This window comes from Psittacula echo (genome assembly GCF_963264785.1).
Source record: "Psittacula echo genome assembly, chromosome: 4".
Taxonomy (NCBI): Eukaryota; Metazoa; Chordata; class Aves; order Psittaciformes; family Psittacidae; genus Psittacula; species Psittacula echo.
In genome coordinates, this window is record NC_137738.1 from 83509180 (window position 1) to 83534585 (window position 25406).

The 25406-nt window shown below is 40.6% G+C and overlaps 1 protein-coding gene across 1 annotated transcript; it reads right to left on the bottom strand.

Moving 5' to 3' along the window:
- Positions 1 to 1353: 1353 nt before the first annotated feature.
- Positions 1354 to 20492, bottom strand: LOC308220133 (elongin-A-like; the record flags this gene model as incomplete). The annotated part of the gene is made up of 11 exons (XM_080615921.1): positions 1354 to 1415; positions 1535 to 1653; positions 4317 to 4440; positions 4933 to 5113; positions 7081 to 7178; positions 7795 to 7959; positions 8821 to 8920; positions 10320 to 11019; positions 12094 to 12206; positions 12947 to 13003; positions 20415 to 20492. The coding sequence occupies 11 exons, from the start codon at positions 20490 to 20492 to the stop codon at positions 1354 to 1356; spliced, it is 1797 nt and encodes a 598-aa protein (XP_080472047.1).
- Positions 20493 to 25406: the final 4914 nt, after the last annotated feature.

Sequence of the window (25406 nt, forward strand, 5' to 3'; positions counted from 1 at the left end):
ATCATTTTCATGCTGATCTTACCCTGTGCTTCAGGAGGAACTCTAGGATGCCAAATCCTATAGAAGTACAACATAAGACCTACTTGCAGGAATTGAGTGCGGTCTACAGAAAGAGTTCCCCCATTTGTAAGCTATGCCTTCAAGGCAAAGTCAGACTCACAATTTGTGAAAGTGAACTGGTTTAGATGAAGCAACTACAACGAAGTATTTCATTTCTAAAAGCAAACCCATTCACAGACCAACCCCAAACTGCAGCAGTACAACTCTTGAAAGGATAGCTATTCAACACCAAATAGCATTTTCATACAAGGCTCATTCAAGGTTGTGAGCTAGGCCTCTTTGTGACAGGCTGAGAGCAGCAGATCAGAGTATAATGCAAGTGTTCCCTCATCTCCAAACTTAAATGAAGTGCTCAAGTTCTGAATGATGACCATAGCATAAAACTGATTACATTCTTGGTTTCTCTTTGTTCTGCTTGTTCCTAAAATATTATCTCCCATACAAGAGCTTAATGCCTTTAGGTGGTGTCACACAGTGACAGGTCTGGTTTTAATTATTATACCAAAAAATGTCCCAACTAAACAGAGCTCATAAGTAACACTTTTTCATTAACTCACTGTCATGGCCTGCCCTATTTACCCTAGCAGTATATAAATCCTGCTTTAAAAAAAAAGGCAATTTAAATTTAAACATTGTCTTCTCCTACCTCTTCTTTAAAAGGTCATTGCTTAAGTAAAGTAAAAAGGGCTGAAAAACATGTGGTGCCCTGAGGATGTCTCACAGCCCCATTCCAGCAGGTCAGAAGGTCAGCTCCAGGACTGTCGTATAATCAGTCTTCTGTTTCTGGAAGAGGAAAAACTAAAATCCAGCCAAATAATGTTGTTTTCATAAGAAAAATATGAAAGTCTCTTTAGTAAAGCTTTAGTGAGACAAACACAAAATTTCTAATACCCTTTTGTGCAAGAGATGACAAGACATCTTTGCAATTGTAATTAAGTACACTACAAGCTAGCTTTGGACCTGGCAAAACATACCACAGCTTAACTGCTTCATGAAAAGCTTACGCAATGTGTACATAAACTGATAAAAACAGCATCTGTAAAAGTCCACAAACTTATTTGTCATTAGCATGTACTGGCCTTATTTCAGTTCAGTTTTCCTTGTTCATGAATAAGAAAGCAGCAGATGAAAGAACTCAGATATTTCCATTTTTATTGCAAATCATTTGCCCCTGCAGTGTTTCATACCTATTTTAACTAAGGCAAAGTGAAGAAAGTTTGCACTAACATTACTTGCATTAGCTGTAGCATGATATACAAATAGTCACTCAGACTTCAAGTATGTAGCCTCATTTTATAGTCGTCCAGCTCTACTCCTCAATGCTCTCAAAGTTTTCTTCATGATTGGTGCGATTTCTTCAATAACAGCAAAACAAAGAGACCAGTTAGGATTACAGCTGTAAGGGACTTAAAATTAGCATAATATTAAGCATATATTAATAGTCAGCTTTATGATCTTAGTAAATTCCATTTACTTTTGATAGGCTTCTTTCCATCTTGAGTCATTACACTTGAGCTACAGCTTCCATTGTTGCTAGCAGGGATTGGATTTGATGATGTGTTATTTTTATTTCTGCTTTCTGGAATCTTTGTCCTTTTAGAGAAAAAAAGAAAAGAAAAAAGTGTTTGATATCAAACTACTATTTGCTTGGGCTCATTTGGGGAAAAAAAAAATGAAAACAAGAAGCAAACAACTGATCAGAAATGTTTAAGACATGTAAAAATCAGGATAATTTAAATTAAAAGGGATCTCACTGGTCACCTAGTCCATTCCATTCTTGCACAAATCTTCCATTTATTAGATTTTATGCATCATACTAATCTTTAAAATTACTGGATTTTGTGACAGATTATAACATTTAGCAATACCACTGTGATTCATAATATCCTGTGTCACAGCTTGCTCTTTGTGTTTATTTTTTTCGGAACACAGGTGAACTGCTAACTACCTCTCTGACAGAAAATGAAGGCAAATTTATACCTTTCCTTTTTTTTTTTCCCCCACAAGTAGGAACATCTAGCAAAAGGCACAGTAACTAACCCTAAGTATTATGTTAGGATCCTCAACAGGACAAGAACTGAGGCAGACACAGATACAGAGCTGATGTCTACTCTTAAGGCAAACCAACGCAGTATTAAAGTGAGTGTCAGCATGATGTCACCAATCTGGGCAGCCTCATGCGCCTCAGAGCCAGTCACTGACATCCGCTGCCAGTTATATATATCTATATATATATATATATACACACTACTGCATGGTAAAGTGCAAACAGCAGCTTGCTAGGGATCTGGATGTCTGCCACAGGACCCTTTTATCTCCTGCAAGATCAGCTTCTTAAGTGAAGATTTCATCTGTAAAAATTCTACAACTTGCAAAACCAACAGATGTTCAGAGGACATGGTCAAAGCAATGAAGTCAAATCTACTGTGCCTAAACAAGCTCTTGTTTTCTCAAGAAGGCAAAGCAATGACACTCTTACAGTTTCTTTCGCACAACAGCAGGTCTTCCTGATTTATCCTGCCCAAAAAAAAAAAGCACGCAGAACTTTGAGTACATCATTCAGCTGCTGCTCCAGAGATTACTGGAGCAAAAAGGACATTTACACTACTACACTTGAAGCACCTAAACTGGAAGGCTGATCTGTCACAACAGAGAGACAACCTCACACAGTGCAGCTGAAGCAAAAGCCTAAGTTGAAGTGCCTTAACCTACTGCCTTGGTGGAGGGCTATCTTTCCCTTGAAAACAGCAACATTATGGAAAAAAGCTTTCCAAGTTCATCAGCTAAAGGTGCAGCTATAAAAACATTGTATCTGGTGAAAAAGCTGATTTTAAGAAGTTCCTATATCCAGGCTATCAATCCCACTCCATACAACCACTGTCTTGAGCAGTAAGTCAAGGCTGCTCCACTAAGCCAAGTTACTGAAATTCACAAAAAGCACAATTTCCCATGGTTTTTAGGTGATTCCCCGCCCCTGCTCCTTAAGCTCAGCACAGTTCAGTTATCTTGTTCATGTGCCCAAGAGCAATCAATTACTCAGCACAACTGCAGGCACTGCAGTATCATAACACCAACAACTTAAAATCACTCTCCTGACATGTTCAGCTACAAGTCAGTCATGCATCACATCTGCAGCAGCTTGAGTTCTATCCTCCCGTGTTCCCAGATATCTATTACTAACTCATTTATCAACCTGCATAACTGTTCCCATATTCAGACTAATGAGAAGTGTTCCACCTGCCAGTTCCAAAGAGACAACATTGAAAGAGCTAGCTGAAGAGCAGTTATGCTGACATGAGAAAAACCACAGGCAGTGGGGACAAGGGAGTGCGCCATGCTCACCAGCAGCCACAGCAGTGAGGGACCACAGCTTAAGATACCCACGTTCAGGCAGTATGAATACTCTTCATAGCTTTTATGGTCCAGCTGCTGGTACATGGACTCATCGACTCATGAGGTGCTTCAGAATCAAACTCTTGCTTTTTCTTTCATACAAGAATATTTAAGCAGTAAAAGCCAGTAGTCTGTCTCTGCATAGTTAAGAGGTAGATGCTGGTGCTACAGGTTTTATCTCCCTGTTGCAGCCATACTCTCAGATACGAGAGAGTTCATTAAGCTGGCAGGAACAGTAGGACAAACACCACATCTCTGCTTTAGCTTCTGTGGCTGTTGAACTACTCTGAAGTACAGTGTCACAAAGAAAAGTTGGCTTTGTGCTGTGCAAAGGAAACATTTGTGGAATCCCAGTTCTTTGTTCCACCAGTGACTAGTGTTTACTACTAGTACAGCTTGACTGTTCCAAACACTCCTTTAAGCTGCCAAAGCAGAAACCCACCATCAGGACTATTAAAAGTTACAGAGATTCACTGAGTCAGCTATATCACTCCAGGCAGCTGACTGGGATTTTATGAAAGCATGAGAACATGTGAGGCTACTGACCAGGTTTATAAACACAGAACATCAACACTGAAATCTCCCCAGGATGTCAGACAGCATTAGTGTAATGTAGAGAAAAACAGGAGCATCCACTCACTCTCCAGTTGGAAGGGTGAATTCATCATTGGCACTTTGCAGAAACGTGATAGCAACACATATGCAGCAGAGGAGCATAAAAGGCTCAAAAAGCCTAGTTTCTAGCCACTAGTTGCTTAATAAAGCAAGTAGAAAGCCATTTATAACTTCAATAATATTTTGCCAGCAAGCTTTTGTACTGACAAAAGACATCTAAAATTAAAAGCATAGTACAGAACGCTTACTTGCACTTCTCTATGGGATGAAGTTGGGTGACAGGTCTTGCTGTCCCATGGATTTCTTGCTGCTTGCGAATGTTCCTTGGTGGTTTTGCTGCACTGGTCATATAAGCCATTTTTACTTGCCTGCCTAATACAGAAGAAAAGACAGAGGATATGTGACTTCTTTTGCCTTTTATGGTCAAAGTTCAGTTGATAATATAGTTGTGTGGCAATTCCTAGGTTTAAATTTAGGAAAAACTAATTCAGGAAAGCAAAATCTGGTACCAAAGTAGTAACTGAACCATGGCAAGTCATATATAGTATTTCTTCATTTTAACATTGCTATTTGTAATTACATTTGCAATCTTCGCATTGCTGCTTAGAATCCACATTCTAATCAATAAGGTAGGATTGTCTACTGCATGCTGCAAGTATTATGCATTAATGTATTGTATTACTGCATGCATATTTTCTGAGCAACTTGTAAGCTAAAAGGAACAGTGTTCTTTCTTGATGTCTTCTCTTAGAGGTACAGCACTAGTGCTCAGTGCAAACAAATCACTAAAACTTACATATAAAGCATCAAGAATAGCAGAAGAAACTGAGTTTTGTAAGTGTAAAAGCTAGCCACGGATTTTACCTTTTGGTTTCTCAGACTGAGCTGAAATAATATTTTTTGTAAGTGTCTTCAGTTTTTCTTCTCTCTGATTAAACAGTCTCAAGTACATTTCACGCCAAGACTCATATTCCAGGAGGCTCTTGCTTTTAAAATCTCTCTGGCAGTGCTTCTTCCACAAGTGGTCACATTCTTCTGTGAACGTCTAATTTGAACACAAGATATCATAAGTCAAAGACTTAAAAATAGTATTTTTCAAGAATACATGTTAGCTCAGCCTGTAGACAAATCCCAAACCCCTGGTGGAGAAAGATGCAGAACAAATCCCACCCACATGCTGCCACAGGTACCCCAAAGACGGACAGTGGTTGGATTATGGCAGAGCAGTGGATGTGGTCTACTTTGACTTCAGTAAAGCGTTTGACACAGTCTCCTACAGCATCCTCATAGCTAAACTGAGGAAGTGTGGACTGGATGGTCGGGTGGTGAGGTGGAGTGCGAACTGGCTGAAGGACAGAAGCCAGAGAGTTGTGGTCAATGGGGCGGAGTCTATTTGGAGGCCTGTATCTAGTGGAGTGCCTCAAGGGTCAGTGCTGGGGCCAGTATTATTCAATATCTTCATCAGTGACCTGGATGAGGGAATTGAGTGTACTATCAGCAAGTTTGCTGATGACACTAAGCTGGGAGGAGTGGTTGACATGCCAGGAGGCTGTGCTGCCATCCAGCAAGACCTGGACTGGCTGGAGATTTGGGCTGTGAAAAATGTGATGAAATATAACAAGGGGAAGTGTAGAGTGTTACATCTGGGTAGGAACAACCCCAGGTTCCAGTACAGGTTGGGGAATAACCTATTAGAGAGCAGTGTAGGGGAAAGGGACCTGGGGGTCCTGGTGGAAAGCAGGATGACCATGAGCCAACACTGTGCCCTTGTGGCCAGGAAGGCCAATGGCATCCTGGGGTGTATTAGAAGGGGGGTGGTCAGTAGGTCAAGAGAGGTTCTCCTTCCTCTCTACTCTGCCCTGGTGAGACCACATCTGGAATATTATGTCCAGTTCTTGGCCCCTCAGTTCAAGAAGGACAGGGAACTGCTGGAGAAAGTCCAACACAGGGCGACAAAGATGATTAAGGGAGTGGAGCACCTCCCTAATGAGGAAAGGCTGAGGGAGCTGGGTCTCTTTAGTTTGGAGGAGACTGAGGGGTGACCTTATTAGTGTATATAAATATATAAAGGGGGAGAGTCACGAGGATGGAGCCAGGCTCTTCTCGGTGACAACCAATGGTAAGACAAGGGGTAATGGGCTCAAACTGGAACACAAGAGGTTCCACTTAAATTTGAGAAGAAACTTCTTCTCAGTGAGGGTAACAGAACACTGGAACAGGCTGCCCAGGGGGGTTGTGGAGTCTCCTTCTCTGGAGACATTCAAAACCCGCCTGGACACATTCCTGTGTAACCTCATCTAGGTGTTCCTGCTCCGGCAGGGGGATTGGACTAGATGATCTTTTGAGGTCCCTTCCAATTCCTAATATTCTGTGATTCTGTGAACACCATGCTGAGATACTAACTTCAGTCTAGAAATCACATAGCTTCATATAGCAGAGCTCTATACTTGAGCTAGTGAGTTATGCTCACAAGCCACAGTTGTGTTTCCAGCACAGGCTCAGGCCACACCAGATGGCTTCAGCCATGCAGAAAAATGGCCAACTTGCACTGTGAAGTGCTGAACACTCCATGTCCAAATGCACCACAGAGCCAAAGTCCTAACAGTGTAGATAAATCTACCACACATGAAGTCTCACCCCAGATACTTCCCAATTGGCATGTTTTGCAGCCTTAACAATTTAACTTGGAAACAGCCGGTTCTGTAACAACCTTCCCAGCTACATCAGCGGTAAATACAGAATACTCTTTTTCCTTATTTTCAGAAACAAAAACACTTCTCTACCCACGCTGGCTTTCACTTAGTCAAGAGTAATAATTCTACAAAATGCTTTAAATCCTAACACTTGAGAAAGGAAGGCTTGATAATGACAGCTAAATTCAAAGAAATAAGTATTCAAAATAGAAAACCAGTATAACCCATGGAGAAACTTTATCACAAAGGGTACAAGGCAGGCAGAAGGAGATGCCTCATGTCCTCCATGGTCCCCTGAATTTAACAAGGCAGAAATTACCGGATTACATTCCTCTATTCGAAGCAACTGCTCTGGTGTGCAACGTGTTAGCACAGGCTCAAGAATTTCAAAGGGCACACCTCCTACTTCATGCAGTGCTACAAAAGAGGACAGTACTTTTAGTATCTCATTTATTTTACTCAGTGGGTAACACCACTCAAACACTTTAAAAGTAAGAATACAAGTTAATTTTAGCATGCACTGACAGAACACATGTTTTGAAGTCAGGCTATGAAAATATTTATAAATCAGCAGTTCCATACCAACTGGCAGTTGTATCTGAGGATGGAGAAAGCATCTTTGAATAGCTATTGCCCTGTCTTTACCAATGTGCATCACTGCTCTCTGCCTGCACAAGGGAATAAATAATTTCTTGACCACCCATTCTTATTTATGTAAACAACCATCTCTGAGGGGAAAAAAAAAAAAAAAAAAAAGGTATCAGCAGGCTTTCTGGCTTATAATCCACAGGACATTATATTTTAACTAAAAACTGGAGCTTTAAGAGAAGGTAAGCTTTCGAAACAAAGGTACATTTCAGCATGGCTGTAAATCCACTTTATTTATGTGCCTTTCAACCTGCTCCAAGTCACCATTTATAGTGAGAGGCAGTATCTTTTAGCAGGCCAGTTGCTGGAGAAATAAGCAATGGAGAAATAAGAAATCCAATACGCTTTCAGGCACAGTCTGCTACAAATCCCTAAAAGTACTCACAATCAATATTATTTTGAAGCACACGGATACACTGTTCATACAGCGTAAGCATCTTTGAAAGACAGGCTGGTTTAGAGCCAGAGTAAACTTGCATTTTAGAGTTCAGTCTCCGTCCTGTGAATTGAACTGTTTCACTGACTTGCTGGGGTGCTTCTACAACAGGTGCTATGGAAGCTGCAAACAAAACATCAGGCAGGGATTCCTTTATCTCCTGACATTTTAAAATACTGTAAACATTCAGCTCTGAGAGAAACATAGCTGGTAGGATACACACATTCATTTTTCTTGAAATATAACATTACCACACTAGTTTTTGGGCCCTTGCATTTATTATTACATGTCACAGAAGTCTGACACCAAAACAGCATGTACATTGCAAGTGAGCTGCACCAACTCAAATCAGCCTTATATAATTTAGCCCAGGTTTACATGAGCTGTATTCACATCTAGATTACTCTTATCAGTCAACAGCACATTACTGATCTTCCTGAGCTATCCTACAGAACCCAGAAGCTGCAGTAGCAGTGATGTTTCAAGACCAGACAGATATGAAACCACTGAAATCTCACAAGAGATGCTAGGGGAACCACCGGCACTTTGTGTCACTGACCTATGAAGGTCTTAGAAAGTCCCTATGCTGAAGGAAGACCTAGTGCTTCTTACATTTGTTTTATCTAAGGTAGTACCTACTAAGGCAGTACCTACTAAGGCTTTGCCTATTGTAAGGTACAGACAGAAGTAAAGACAAATGGAGCCTGCAGAACTACCACCTGATCAATGCCTTCTCTACATCTGTGATAACCTTCCACAGTATTTCTTTATTCAGCAAGCCATAAGAACCTTTATAACTCAACTCCCTTTAGCTTCAACATGATTTCTACAGATGAGAAAGTGAAGGCAAGGCATTTCTTTGCCATGGACAGATGATCTAATACAGTTTAATTCAGAAAAGGGATAAAAACATCTCCACGTAGAGCTGTAAAAACCTGCACTATTTCACATTTATCAGCCTTGCATATCACTTACCTTTAAAGTCTGCTGCATATGGGGGAGATGAGATTGAGATGCCTGTCAGAAATTTAGGCAGTGGAGTATTAAGAAGATCTTGGAGGGATGCCACCTTGGCCTGTGCACAGACAAGGGAACATTGCTTCAATATTACAAATTTGAGTTTACTGAGGCTTAAAATAAGCTACAAAAACAGCCCTTAAGCAAATCACAAAGTTAACTAGGATAACCAGAACAACTGCTTTTCTGCACTAAAATCTAGTCACTGGATTACTTTTCAGCACACCCTTTCATATTCTTACTTACCAAGACTACCCCACAAAAGGATCTTAGGGGGATATTTGCAATTAGTGCATAAAAAAGGATTAAAGAACAGAGAAGATAAGTTCAGCTAACAGGGTTTCAGATAAATCACTACTGAGGTTAGAGGCATGCAGTGAATGAGACAAAACCACAAGATGACAAAACCACGATTAAATGTTCAAAGGCAAACTAAGTCTCCTATATTGCACTGGATAAACTGATTAGCCTATTTGTTTTCCACAGATAACCCCTTAAAAAGGAATTTAAAGATACTGCAATCTGGCAAGTACAGGTCCCTACAAATGCTTGGCATCATACGAACATGCAAATTGGGTTTTAGGTGTACTCCAATTGTAAGCTAGGCACAGCCCAAAACTTGCATCACCCCGAACTTCATCTCAGTATCTTTAATAACTTTTTACAACTGCTTGAACATACAAGGTTTTTCCTCAGTTTATGCTACAGTAGCATACACAAGCCAACATTAATATTTCTCTATTTGGACAGAAGATATCACATTCAGATTGCAGCTCTACCACAACAGGTAAAGCCTGGAGCTTCCACATCATGGTAAAGATTGAAGAGATCTCTAATTCACAGTGCACAAAAGGGCTTCATTTAAAAGGTCTAATTAATACACATTTAGATCTACTTTGGCTCAGAGGAGCTATTTAAGCCTCATCTCCCCCAAGGACTAGGATATTTCAGTTTACAAACATATAAGCTATTTTTATATGCTGTACTGTGGTTTACTTCAATGCCTTAAAAGAAAGTTCAATTCTACCACATATCTTAACATTCACTATTATAAACTACAGCATCTGACAAAATGACTGTGCTATACGGAAACAACTGCTGTAGTCACAAACCAGGCTGGTCAAGAAGGGAAGAAGGGGATATCTTTCCAGAACTAAGCACATTCACTTTGCAGGTAAACAGCAGATTAACTTATGGAGATCAAAGACTATTGCCACATTTGAAATCATCTTAAAAATACAAGACAAATCAATTGTAAATGGCCAGTATGCAATAAAGGGGTGTGAGGGGGTGCACCCCAATTATTGCAATTATTAGCAACTGCAATGCAATCATCATGTCAGAGCCAGGCAAGCTGTTGCTGCAAATAAATACAGCTGAATTTCACTGAAAATGAGTCCAAAGCACTTATTCATCTGCAGTTTATTTGCTATTATCTCAACCATGCAGTGGTTTACCTTTTTATTGGGAGTTTCCAATTGAGCATCCTCACATTTTTCTACATCTTCCTCTCCCTCTTTCACATAGGAGAAGTTTGAAGTCTTTTGTAGTAACAAGCTGCCTTTCTGTTCAGAGCATTTTTTTGACTGTGCACCTGTAGAATAAGCCTTCCTCTTTCTTTTCTTTGTAAGCTGATCATAAGTAAGGTAAGATTCAAAAGACATAGTAGGGGGCTCAAATTCTTCATCACTAGATAATTTGGCTTTGCTTTTTAGGACAAGTTTTTGTTTTGGTTTCTTCACATGCTTAGGATTCCTCTTTTTGGAAGCATCCCTTCTAGGCTTTTCCTTCAGCTGTGGTAAGTCTTTATTGGCTACAGAGGAATGCTGCTCTTCTGAAAAATTCTTGCTCTCTGTAGAGATTCTCTCTTTGAAGTCACTTTCTTTAGCTTGAGGACTAGTACCCTGAGAAGCATGCTCATAACCACCGTTGCTACATTCTTTATTATCACATTGGTTTTGAGACTCAGAATCTCTACCTTGGTGAATCTTTTCACTACAAATATGCTGCTTATTCAACTTTTTAGAATCAGGAGCACTATCAGAACTTCTGGAGGTCAGTCCAGATGCTTTGGACTTCTCTGAAGGCGTAACCTCCTTGGAAATGGAAGATTTTGTCTCATCTTTTCCAGTATTTTGTTTTCTTTCTCTGTGAGTGCTGAAACATTAAAAAAAAAAAAAAAATAATTAAATCACATTCCATGCTACATCTGATGCTAAACTCCTGATCAATCTTTTTACCTATATTAATAAAACTAGGAGCATTAAAATCACATCATGCATTATAATTTTAGAAGCCCCAGACCTGTGCTCTGCTGTGCTCTTATTCTTCCATTATCAGTACAGAACCCCAAAGCAGCAGCTCTTGGGTCCAGCACTACTAATACTGTAACAAGAATTGACAGCAAGACAAGTTGGGGGTACAGGCATAACTGGCAGTAGGAAAACATGCCCAAAATGCTTATAGGGTGTTGGATACCACTTTTGATGCAAGCTTTCCTGCGTGCCTTATAACACAGACACGGTACTTGAAATAACGAAGAGACAGAATTTATGACATACGCTGTAGGTGATACAGATTACAACAGGTTAGCCTGCTTATCACAGTTTCTGGTATTCCACTTTCCCATTGTTTGAACAACTTCAGACTTAAAATCCACTATTTAATCTAAACCTCTGGCTTTCTCAGCTCAACTGCCTCAAAGTGTCAGAGGTCTGCAAAACATCCGAAGCACAGCCAGTCTGGACATGGTGGTGGCGGCTGCTTCATTCTGAAGAAGTTACACCTCTTCAATGTGACTCCTCCAGTATTGGAAGCCTCTCTCAGTCCACTTTAATATGAGCATTATAGGAAAGCCCTCTATAACACCAAATCACTGGAGAGCTGCTTCATTTAACCACCACCTTTGGGAAGAAAGAGCAAGCTTCCTACTTCCCTGAAGAGCAGTGCCCACCACTGGCTTAGTCCCACTTGCATCAGCTGGGACTTAACTTGTGCCAATCAAAAGAGGAAGTTGAAGTGTGAGTGCTGGACGGCTAATTGACCAATACTGGTTACTCTGAATTGTCTGCTGATATTTTATAAAAGCAAAATTCATTTCTTCCACTCAATTTATGCATTTGTCCTAATGCTTACTTGTCATTCCAAACACTTTCCTAAGCTTTTCAAGCTGTATTTTATAAAGTTACACTACAGTATAATTAACTTTCAAAAAAAAGTTAGCTCACCTACCTTTTCTTTTCAGAAGGAATAAGTTTCTTCCATTGTTTTACCAGGGTTTTAGCTACATTCCCAGCAGTGGCATGTTTCCTAAAACTGTTAACTGTTTTGCCTATGCCCGTTTCCTGTTGAAGATAGTGCAAGAAAGATGGGCAGAATAAATCAAGCAACATCTCAAATAAAATCTTCTCTAAAACAACTACAAACAGTATCAACATAGTAGTCAGAGTAGTCTTATGGCAGCTAAAAAATAAACACACTTTTTATTCCACAAACAGAACTGAAGGTAGATATTTATAACCAAATACGGGGAATAAAATGCAGTCTTAATACATAAAACTAAGAAGTAATTTTCTTCCATTAGATGTATTTATTTCAGTAATTACACTTGGCTCAAATGCTTATGCCCACAAAATCCATACAGCCCCAGTGAATTAGGTTTATCAATTCAAATTCCCTTTAGGCTTACACAGGTACATTTTAGCATGCTAGAGAGGACGTATGACGGACATATTGTAACGCAAAATGCATCTCAATCACAACAGTAGTAGAGGAGTTAGAGAAGCAGAGTTCATACGACTAAACTCAGTTTCAGCCACAGGGGAAATAAAAAAGGATATTTAAAACCTGTCATTTTCTGTTTTCCCCAGTACAATTATTTTCATGTTAGCATTTAGCCTATTTATGTTCTTCAAATACATTAAAAATATGTGGAGTCCCCAGCTGTGAGACATCTCTTTCCTCTATTTGACTTGAAGGCTTTCAAATTACAAAATGCAACATATTCACTGCTTCTATGATTTCAGACCGCTGACATTCACACTGTAAGTCACTATGGAAGAGTAATGTATTATTGGTCACTTACCACTAGAATATCCAGTGATATATCCAAATTCTGTAGTACCTCAAGTGTTCCTATAATCTGGAAGAAAGCATCAGATTCATAAATTCTATTCTATTTTTCTCATTCTGACTCACACATTTAATCTAAAACCACTCAAGAGTGTTAAAAGGAATATCCAGTAATTCCAGGAACATGTAAGTACTCCTTTACTGCACAGCAGGGCTGTGTCTAAAGTCTGGACTGTGAACCAGGATAGTTCTGCCAGCTCCTCAATTTCAGTAACACCAGAATATCCAGTAGGTATGAATATGAATTTATTCATACATGAATTTACCATGGATTATATTAAAGATCAGTAATACAGTAGTACACCTGTAGAACAGGCTACCTACATAAGCCCACACTCCTTGTGTAGCAGTGACCCTTATTTGCCACAGAACCAATAGAAAAGCTGCATTATGCAGAACCACCATGCAAAAATCAGCAAGTCTCCCAGTCAGCAGCACCACTTTTCCATCTGCCCAGGCCAAGAAAGGCCTATAGAGCAGGTGGGAGCACATTTGGCAAAAAATAAAGTTTTGAAAGCTTAACTGCACTTTGTACATTAAAAAAAACAGGCTCAAGCAACAACAGCTGTTTTGTTTCACACTGATAAAATGCACACCTGCTACAAAGTTCAGTGTTTTCCATCAAAACAGAAAAGAATTTTTTAAATACAAAATGCTCCTATTCCTATGAGAAGTGTTTTAATAACACAAAGTCTCATTTATAAGCAGGGTATAAATTCCTTTGGCAATATAATCAATTCCTTGGGCAATGGGTATACAGGACCCCACGAGTCTTGCAGTGGACCACATACAAGCAACTTGCCTTATCTTTCACAATCTTCCATGAAGCTATGTTATGTAGATGACAGAATTAATGTGCAACTGAACTAACAGCATTTCTTAGAGCTTTCACAAAGCCTGAAGTTGTTCAGATCACTGCCTCTTAAATGCAATGGCAGGAACTTGCAGGAATGCAAAACAGACTACCCAGAAAACTACCAGAAACTTTTAATGACAGTAATAGCCATGCTAACTTAAATAACCAATGAACTGTCATTTATCGTATCAGATATTGCATCTGAAATGGTGCTGCAGAAGACAAAAGAGGTACTAGAACAAGCAAGTAGCAAACCTGAAACAGCAATTTACAAATTGCAATGGGGGATATTTTTCTCTACTGTTTTAAGTTCCATTGTTCCTATAATGCATTAGTAATGTAATCCCACATTTGACACTGAATTTCACTGTGTACAGCACGCTCTATCCACACGCCTGATATGCAGTTCTTACTACAAATCGTCCACCTTGTAACAGTGTTTGAGACCTGGAGAAGTACAGGAGAAATGCTTCACAGCCCAGGAAAACGTGACAGAAGCAGTAATGGTAAGACGTGCACCTAAGACCAGAGGCAGCAAATCAACTCTCTCCCACGTAAGTACAAAATGGCAGGATACCTACAAAAAAAAGCTTGCTGAGCAAAATTTCAGAACCAGTACAAAAGCCATGTGAAGTTTTGCTTATCTCCTATCTAAGATTAAGACAGTCCATGAGCCAGCAAGTTGTGTTTAAGACTACATATAGTGAAGTTAAAAACAATTTTGCATCACAAGAGAGCTATTCTTCCTTCTGAGAAGGATACAAGCTTAACATTTAACTTGTTTCCAGATGTGTCACAGGTGTAGGCTACACATTTAATGAGCTGAAGACTTCTTCTAAATAGTCCCACAAGAGAAAAAAGGTGTGGCAAAGATGCTTAAGTAGAAAAAAAAACACCACATAGTAATTGCTTGCAATGTGAATTACAAGCATTAGAAATTATGTTACCAGTGTCAAGTTAGGGGTTTTTTTGTTTGTTTTAATTTAATTTAAAAACATATCCCTGTTTATTTAATTTATTTTGCAGTAACCCATTGCTGACAGGTTATATTGTGTTATACAGGATGACTGAAGCAGTGTAAACCACTGGGAATAAATCCCACAGACAAGAGCCAAATCTGCACACAGAAGAACACTGGAAGATTTTTTTCCATCAAGTTACAAAAAAAGCACAGGGGTTTTGACCATTTCCTTTTGATGGGCTTTGGACTACGTTAATTCACAAAGCAGAATTAATTTCAGAGGAATAGATTCAGGAAGAAGGCAATTCCTATTCATATAACTTCAATCCAACAGGCTAAATTACAAAAGCACCTAGATGACAAGTATGCCCAAAAGCAGTCAACACATTTTAATGAAAGACAAAACCTTCTAAGTTTTCTAAACCAAAGACCACACTGTTCATTTTGCTTTCTTGAAATGTGTTTCACATTTGGCAAATTAAGACGCACAAAAGGGTTTCATTAAGAAGAAAATAGAAAGCATTGATCAAACATTCTGACAAGCCTTTTAGAAGTGATCCTGATCTCTTGAAAGCAGGGAACTGCTCAAGCTGCAGTGAGATCAGCAGCTATGTATGCACAGAACCAGCAAAGGAGAGAGAGTTCCATTTGCCTTCTACTGTAACTTGGCAATGTAAATGGCAGCATCCAGCCTGCCAGTAGGCATTACCCATCTCTAAGCTGTTGGCACATAAAACCAAACATATTTACAAACACAATCAGCAAATTTAACTTGTGGAGAACATCAGTACAGCAAAGAAACTTTGCATATATTCATCCTATTTGCTAAAGAGCTCTGATTTACTTATCGGACTACGCATGTATGTTTGCTTTTTAAAGCAAAAACACCAACCTCCAATATCTATCAGACTTTAGTGAAGGCCACAGAAACATATACTGTGATGCACAGGACAGAGTAAAGCCTGTCACTGAAAAAACTAAAGCTTGTTAGAAACAAACTTTGGTGTCATTATATTTATATGGTAGAACATTACAATTATTGTATGATGGTGCCTTGAGCAACATGGTCTAGTAGAAGGCATCCCTGCCCATGGCATGGGGATTGAACTAGATGATCTTTAAAGTAGCTTCCATGCAAACCATTCTATGAAAATAAGGCAAAAAGAGAAAGCTTTTACCTTAAGTTTGTTCTCAGAAGGCCTTCAAGAACAAGATGAAGATCGACCATTCAGGGGCCTTGCTCTAACCATACCTTTTACTGAAGCATTTGTAGCCCATCTGGCTCTTACCTCACTAGACTGTACCCAGTAACTTCTTTTCCCCCAAGTTCTTCCATATATACACAACACATACGTAACCCCCCCACTGGTTTTCAGACTATTTTACCTTTCATACCACTACCAGCTATACCCTTATGGAAAAACTTTATTGACTTTAAAAGAGATGGTTAAAGTTTATTAAAAAATCAAAATTTTATAAAGAACATACAAGCTACCTATACATACAATTCCTGATACGTAATTCCTAAATACTAATTTCTAAAGAATGATCCAAAGCTTCTAGGATTGTTGTTTTTACAATAAACAGCATTCTAAGCAAGCCCAAAACACAGATCTTCATGCAACAGACAGAAGCAGAGCCTCGTGGACAAACAGAGACACTCATACTGCTCTGAGACAAAAGCAAAGGTGACAACAGGAGCAAGAGGAAGCTAAAAATGAAGGGAAGGAGGGAAAGCAGGAAGGCATTGGAAAACAGAGGGCAATGGTAATGAGCAGTGGGTAAGAAGCATGTGAGCAAACAAAATTTTCCAGAGTCAAAACTGAAAGTGATGATAACAGCAGATCCCAACTGTGCCAAGTTTGACCTCTTCCCACTGCACCAGTGTTATGCTATTATCCCTTATACATGTGTTGTACAATCTCCTCATTTCTTTTGCTACCTGAGCTTGGACCCTCAGAAAGGATGGGACCCATTAACACACCCCCAGGCCTTCTGTGGTCAAGGGACTGGCTCAGCATTTCACTTCAGTAGCTTTTTCCTGCTTCCTCTCCTTCCCTCCTTGCACACTAGCTGCATCTCACTCTCTGAGGAATCCCCATGATTAGCTCTTGCTGATCTGTAACACAGCCCATAGAGTTTCACCAAGTCCATAACTTCTGGCTGAGCCAGACACCTTGTCTGAAAGGTCATCAAGACTCTGAAGACGACACGTTAGGAAACCCAACACATTCCCAAGTCATTTCTCTGCCCTCTATCAAATCTACACACACCCCACCAAAACACAGCACCACAACTGTTTGCCTAAAAAAAAAAAGTCTAGTTTTGTTTTCAGGTACGGAATCTAACAATCTCTTTCTGCTAATGAAATGTTTCTTTCAAGCATCTTATACAATACAAATGTAAACACTAATCACATATTTTACCTTGGTTTTTCAGTTTCAGCAAGTTATGCTAGCCAGACCTATAGCCATTCTCTGGCTGTCTATCTTTCTAGCTTGGCAGTGTTGTTTTTAAAAACAGTCCCCAGAACAGGACATAATATTCCTGTAATTGTCCTTCTAATACTGTATAGCAGTAATAACACAACCCTGCTAAGCTACCCAAAGATAGCATTTACTCTATAAGCCACTACATTGTGCTGCAATTTCATGCTCAACTGGTAATACATCAGAGCTCCAAATCATTTTATGAGTCAATGCTTTCCAAAATACAGTCTCCTATCCCAAATGACCTACATTCATAGCTCCTAGCTGTGACTTTCCACTGAGCCATGTTAAAATGCATGCTGCTCAAATGAATGTAGCCTACCTAGCACATGATCAAAGCTGGTTTCTAGAAGGGTCTCTCTTCATTCACCACAAATTACTTCAGTATTTGTAGCATTTCCCTACCACACTTGCTGTCTTCTAAATTTAGAAAGATTTGAGTAGCAGCATGTCCAGAAGAGAAGCATAATCAGCTCTCACCCCAAGAAGTCCCACCACAAGCCCACAACCAAATCCACAAATGAACATTGTTTTTTCATGAGGTCTAGCACTTTTTTGTGAGTGCAACTGAAATCCATTTTATGAACCTGATGCAATACATAACACTGCTACTGTAATCAGCATCATACAGAAGCAAGTCAAATGCCTTAAGAGATTTGCATATATTTATGACAGCTGGTGTCAGTTGAATATAATTTGAGACAAATTTGGCAGGGCATATCTACATAAAGTCTCATAAAGTGGCATGGATCATGGCACCATCCTTTAATTCTATATAAGGTACATCTTATATGCAACATCATGGAGCTGTTCTCATTCCTTCATGATCAATCTCAATGAAGACCATTGCATTTACCTGTACAAACAACAGCACAGTACTTTTTTCCTCTCCTGCTGAAATTCTGTAGTACCTTGAGCATCATTCAATACCTAAATCATTTGTTTTGTTCACTCTTTGGTCAATTCTCTGAAAACTCCCTGGGATAGCTCTAAAACCTCGCACATTAAGAAACCTTTGACATGAACAATTGATGTTCTGCATCTTCTCTGGTTACTATCAGATCAATAAGTATTCAGCAATTATTAAAGAGTGGCAAGAAATATTATTCTCCAGTACAGAAATACCTGACAACACCAACACTTGGACACACACATCTGTAATGCTGATACACATACCTAAAATTTTCCTCTTTGCCTTTAAACATGATAATCACATTTTCTATTACTAGATTTACCTTTTATTAGCAGTGCAATTCATAAGTGCCGATCTTTGGCTATCAGTTTCTCACTTCCCCAGCAACTCCTTAGTCCCTGCTATCTGTAAACATTCCTATTTCAGTAGACAGTTTCTCCAGGGACAGCAGAAGTGCTGCAGCACCACCATTAGTCTCATTTTATGCAGCACCTGCTTGAAGTCATGCTACAAAAACTGTGCATCTCCTTCCTTAATAGAACCCATCTGTGGGGCTATTCACATTTTTCACTTGAGTTGAATGTGTTTTGAAGCTTACTGGCTTGGGATCACTTAAAAATTAATTATCTCTAGAGCTGTTGGTCTTTTCCCTGTCAATCTCTTGTTCAAAACAATATATCAACATCAATCCCAGACATTAAAAAAAGTCAAAGACTGTAACATCTGATAACTTCTGTTGCACAAGGGATCTTAAGTCTACTGAACTGCAAATTAAAACATCAGAAGCAGCACCTGCACAAATATTTGCATTTTGCACAGATAAAACCAACAGCATTAACATTCAGGAAGATAAACCATTACTGGCTAGGATAATCAGTGTTTTCTATATATGTATACAACACACACACTTTGAAAAGACACAGTAGGTATGTTTAATAACTAAGCTTTTCAAGTTCATTAACTACCAAACGCATCGCAGATTACATTTTGCTGCCACCCTTCAGATCCAAATACTTCTACAAACTTGTATCAAATTTTAGTGTCTCCGAAATCTATCATAGCAAATGCATTCTGTACTTTCAAATGCAATTCAACCCTCAAAGAAAACCGACCCTTTTGAATACACCTTCTTCAGTCAAATGTGATGAATTACTTCGCAATATGTTGAGGCCAATCTGGCACATACCGCTTTGCTTCCATTCCCTTCAGGATCCAGGCAGCAGCTCAGAGAATGAGGGTGTTTTCTTCCCCCCTCAGCTGCCCTGTAGCCTGTGCTTATCTCCCCATCTGCTTCTGTACTTCAAGAGTGTCAAGCACAAGTTCCATAGGCTGCTCTGATCCATCTCCCCACTGATGTGTGCTTGCTTCAAGTATTCCTTATCTAGTCCTTGCAGCTACTACTACCCTACAGAGGTTATTTGATTTTTTTTTTTTTTTCCCCTAGAAATAAGAGTAGCTTTGGTCTTGAGCACCAGGAATACAAACGCAGGGTGTTACACCTCCCACTCCTCTTGCTGCACACCATTAAAACAAAGCAAAAATAACTATTTCACCAAGAAAAGCCCTTATGAACACAAAAATTAGCACCTTTGCTGTTGCATTTTCACCTTCTGGCCAAGCTGACAAGACTTCACACAGCCAGTGCTACCTGTTAGATGTAAGAACATCTAAGAGTTTAGATACAAGAACACAGCCTTGTTTTCCTTCTCTTCCTCACTTGAGTGTAGATACAAGAACACAGCCTTGTTTCCCTTCTCTTCCTCACTTGACTGCACGCATGGCCTCTTGACCACCCATAGAAAGCTTTACCCCTTACCCACAAAATAATCACGCATGACCTGATAACCACCAGCCCTCCTTTAACCCCTCCTGGTCACAAAGGACGGAAACAAAACGGCGATCGAGGGCCAGAGACTCACGCACGGGTTTCCCCGCAGTGGCCCGGCGTGCTGCACTCGGCACCCCCACCCTCTCCTTGCTCGGCTGGGCCAGCAGCTAATGCCGAAGGGGGGCAGCGGCAGGGCACAGCTCGGGCCTGGGTGTCTGAGCGCGGCGAGGGCCAGCGGCCTCAGCCGGCCCCACCAACGAGGCTTCGTCCGCCAGCAGCACCGCCACTCGCGTTGAGTGGACACACAGAAAGCGCGGCAGCCTCCTGGCGGCCCGTGCGCACACCCCGGCCACAGCCGCGGCGGCCGCGAGTACCTCGTCGTGCTCCTGCGCGCCCCCCAGCCGCTCCTTCAGCTCTAGCACCCGCCGCGTGGCGCTCCGCCCCTCGGCCATGGCAACGGGACCCTCCCTGCCGCGGCCGGGTCTCTCAGCCCTGGCTCCCCCCTCTTGTAGTAGCGGCCTCCGCGCCATTGGCTATTTGGAGGCTCGGCCGGGCCGTGCCCTCGCAGGGGTCAGCGATGCCCACCGTTTCCTCAGCTTCCCGCTGTGTCTTGTGCGCCCGGCCGGGCCCTCCGAGCCGTTCGATGCCTACACCTGGGATTTCCCTGGGGATTCATGGCGGGGGTCGGGCCCAGCCGAGAGGCGGTGCTGGCGGCTGCGTCCCCCGCCCGAGCCGGGGCTCTGATCACGTCTCACAGACAGGCTCAGGCAACAGGCAGGGATCCAAGGTGGCTCAGCGCTGCTGGGCTGTTCGCAGATAGCTGCGGCTGACCTGGTGTTTGCTACCAAACTTTCAGCAATAATAAAGGCTTCATGATTTTCTTCGTTCTGCCTCTGTTGACTTAATAATACGCAGTGTGGTACTGACCAAGCACAGCTATAGTTGAAGTAATACCATGGAGATGAGTCGGGGTGGAGAGGTGGGGAAGAGCAGGCTGCACCAAGGAATGGCATGGCACATACTCTTTTGCCTTGCAAGAGCAGCAAGGTGTGTCCATCAGTACAGACTTGCCAGCCTCAGGAGAAGCTGCCGTGAGAGGTCTCTGCACCCGGGATGCACCGAGTGATGCTGATGGTAGGTGGCACATCGTCAGCATCAGTCATACGCATTTGCTTGAGCAAACTTGTTCAGTTATCAGTAAGGTCTGTGGCATTTCTGTTGTCTGTGCATGGCTGCAAGGCTGCTTAGTGGCACGTGAGCACTATGGCTTGCGTAGCAATACCGAGGCCGAGCCTCTGAAGACATGGCTGGCAGGCACCCTACTGCAGTCTTAACATGCAGGTGAAAGCAGCACTCAGGCTGAAGAGGACATGATTTGTCTTGTGTTTGTTCTACCTTATTTAGAGTCTGACGGCGAAAGCAGTTTCAGGCCCTGCAGCTTCCAGCATGGCTTCTTTGGCATTTCTTAAGGTCACAAAAAATGTACAAAAAATGTAGGACAGGGAATCGGCCTTTGGTGCTGTGTGAACTGTGCAACTGAAACAGGATCTCTGCCATGGAGTTTGCTGAGGGTGAGCATGTCAAATCCATGGGTTTTTTAGTATTTGCTTGGAAGTTAATGTAGATACTATTAAAATAGGTATATAGACACCTTTCACTCTTTAAAGCAGTGTTTGGGGGAAGCATTAAAAAGAATGTGTCCAGTCTAAATTACAGGGGACTTTTGAGTAGGCAAAATTCTGGTGGTTGCATATTAGGGTTACTACCCTTGCAAAATAGATCTTATTACAGGTTGGCACAGTGTTTAGCAAATTTATCAGTAGGAAAACCAAAATAGCTGGTAGGGCAATACAGTAGGTAGAGTGCTCAGGTTGGATATAGAAAAAACAAATCCAGGTCCTTGTTGCAGACTGGTTCTCCGGTTTCCATGCTTGTCTTTTGATTTTACAGAAGTAATTAACTCATCTTCACAGTGTGTAAAGACTTCATCAACCGTATCCTAAAATCAGCCATCCACAACCAGTTATGTTTCCTTTATTTTTCTGTCCCTAATGGTACGAAATTACTTCCACAGAGTGGCATTTATGCAGAAGAAATCTTGGAAGATTTCACTGCTAGTGGGGAAGCCCACACCAGCATTATGGTTAAAGTAATCTTTGAGTAGGGAAGTTGAGGCTTAGACTGTCATATGGATTATGTGATTGAAGCTGGGTTTCCCATAAGCTGTTTGAAAGCCTTAATTATGAAGTTACTGGATTTTCTGGGATGAGAAAAATATCTTTGCTGCAATTCTGCCCAGTTATTCTGAAATACCATGATTTCTTGCTAGTGAAGAAAAAACCATTTAAAATCTAAAAAGATTTCCTACAAGAAAAGTGTTTCTAGCCCAGATCTAACTGCAGTATTTTTCTTATTGTCTGTCATAACTGGCAGAGGAAAGAATTCCAAGTTTACTTGTTCTTCAAAACTGCTGGCCAATGCTGATTGTTACAAGAATTCATTTGTTTGGCATCAGTGTGGGACTCCTGTCAGGACTATCCTAGCATCTTTGACATGCACTACTGCATAGTCTTTGGCTAAGTGTACACAAAGGGCTTAGAGCGAACAAAGCAGTCATGATCTAAAGCTAAGCCTGAGTTTTGTAAACATCTTCAGCTGACTAAGGTAAGGTCTCCATGTGGCCGTGCTGTGATGCTTGCATTCCACCAGCAATTCAAAGCATGATGACTTAAAAAAAAAAAAGGCTTTATATTTTCCAGAAAGAGTGCAGTAACTGTTGTGCATGGATTATAAAACATGGTCACAATTGCCTTAAGGCCTGTCTGTGCTGATACGAGAACTTTCCCTATTGCTCATTCTGACTTTTTCCCCCTAGAAATGTTAAAACATTATTGCATGACCTGCTGCTGCTGCATGGATTGATAGTATTGTGCTTAGTCACTCACATAGACCAGTTGATTATGGAGCAAATTACGTATTTTTTCCCCAAGATTCACTCATACCTAAAACAACACAGTCAGAGAGGCAAAAAAAGTACTACTCCCTCTTGTAACAGAGAGGATAATGCATAACATCATTCCAAGAACTTAAATCAATATCAAAATGTTTTATAGTAATTAATTTCAATTACATTGGAAAAGAAATAAGCAGAAATGAAGAAGTTTATTTTCAAAATATAAGGGAAACAATGTTAAGAAAATCTGAAAATTAAAAAACATATTAAATCAACATTTGATTTTTAAAAATGTATCACGATATGCAGCTAATCCTGGTACAGGTTATTTTCTGAAAGACTTCGTTGTGTACAAATTAATGGAAAATGGTATGACTAGTTCCAAGATCAGCTTGCATGCCGCATAATGCCAAGTGTGCTATCAGTTGTCCTCTGATCTTGAAGACCAAGTAACTAAAGGTTCAATGGTTTTTTTCCCTAGCATACAGACAAAGTTTGAGGATTACGGCAGATGTTTGAGAACTACGGCAGAGATTGCGTCAGCCTTAGTACACTGAGGTGTTGAGACATGCCCCACAAGATTGTCATCTCTATACTGCACAGCTCAAAGCATGTTCAGCTGTTTCTGGAAATTAGATACTAGTTTTGTATTTTCAGTGGGGATATATCCCCATTGTCATTTGTGTGGGTTTTTTCAACAGTGAATCATATACAGATGTTGAAACACATTTGTAGAAACTGCATACGACTTACATTTATTTTACAATGTGCTAGTAAATCTTAAAGGTATGGTATGAGACTGAGAATAATTTTTATTTTCTACAGATCATGGAAGTATATTAATTCTGTAGAACGAGTGTCCCCTTTATTAAGAAAAGAAAATAAGTCTTTCTCTGAAAAATGTTGACTTTTTAGGACATCTTAAAATTATAAAAATTCATAAAAGTAATTCTAAGAACTTCAATATCAAAATGTTTTATAGTAATTAATTTCAGGCATGAGCGGTTAGAAAAGGGAACAGTGAGTAACTTGGGTTCACTGGTACGTGTATGTTTGGGAGTCTTGTATTAGAAATATGCCTGTTCTATCTACAAAAAGTAGTTTTGCAAGTTCTTAAAACTCATGAAGCACAGCAGTGAATATTCTTTGTGTAAAAATCACTGCAGCTTCAAAACCAGTTAAGTGTCCATGTAAGGAATTTTACGATTAGGTTGAACTGGTAAATTGAAATATATTGAAATGTGTTAGGATGATGATAGATGCCATTCTACATATTAAATTGGTAGTATATTGAGTTATATATTTGAGGCAGTAGGAATCTACACAGGAGAAAAAAAATATACATAGTATATTAAGGAGAAGTTTCTAAGATATGTTTTAAAATAAGGCTTTATCCTTAATTTTTCGCAGCTGTGGCCTTATTTTTCATAAGGAAAGCTGGTTACCTTGTTGCTTTTGGGAAGGCTTGGCTTTACATTCCTCTCCTTCACTCATTTCCAATATGCTTCCCTTCCCATGCAGTCACTCAGCCCCCTTTTATCTCTCCCATAGGATGAAATTCTCCTGTGATGTGGAAGTTTGGCTTTATATTATTCCTGAGGTTAACTGGCAAGAGGTGGAGGTTATTCTGGTGTATGATATAACTCACAAGTTAGGGTATTCTTGCAAGACAGAAGATCGGAGTTCACATCTCTCTGCAAATACATCAGGGGATGTGAGTCAGTATCCTTGAAAGCCAGCACAAGTCTTCATGGAAGCAGTGACCTAAATCCAAGAAATAGGACATGGCTGTGAATCCCCATCAGCTGGTCTCCTTCCCTCTGCCCAGAGTTAAGCACTGAAATCCTAGAAAAGTGAAACTAAAGTGCCAGGATTTCCTGCTGGTTATTTTACATCGTAGAATAATATAATCACAGAATATTTTGGGTTGGAAGGGATCTTCAGAGATCATCCAGTCCATCCTTCCTGCCACAGGACTCCTTCTACTAGACCACATTGCTCAAAGCCCCATCCATTCTGACCTTGAACCCTTCCAGGGATGGGGCAGCCACAACGTCTCTGGGCAACTTGTGCCAGTGTCTCACCACCCTCATTGTAAAAAATATCTTCCTTATGTCCAGTCTAAACCTGTCCCTCTCCTTGAAAACACTGGCTTTCACCCAGGCATGCAGCTTTGAGGTCAGGAACCCAGTAGTCCACCCTACACTTACCTGGGACAGTTATTACCTGCTGTGGATCTACATTCTTCACCCTCCCCTCCCTTTTCTCCCTCATGCCTGTGCATTTAGAGGGTCCAAGCTTGTCCCTCTGGCTTCCAGAGGCCAGGCAGCCCAGGGAAGCTGAGCTCCTGTAGCTGGGCAGAGACAGGGAGCGAGGCACAGAGAGGAGGGGTCATTTTAAAGAGCACCCAAGT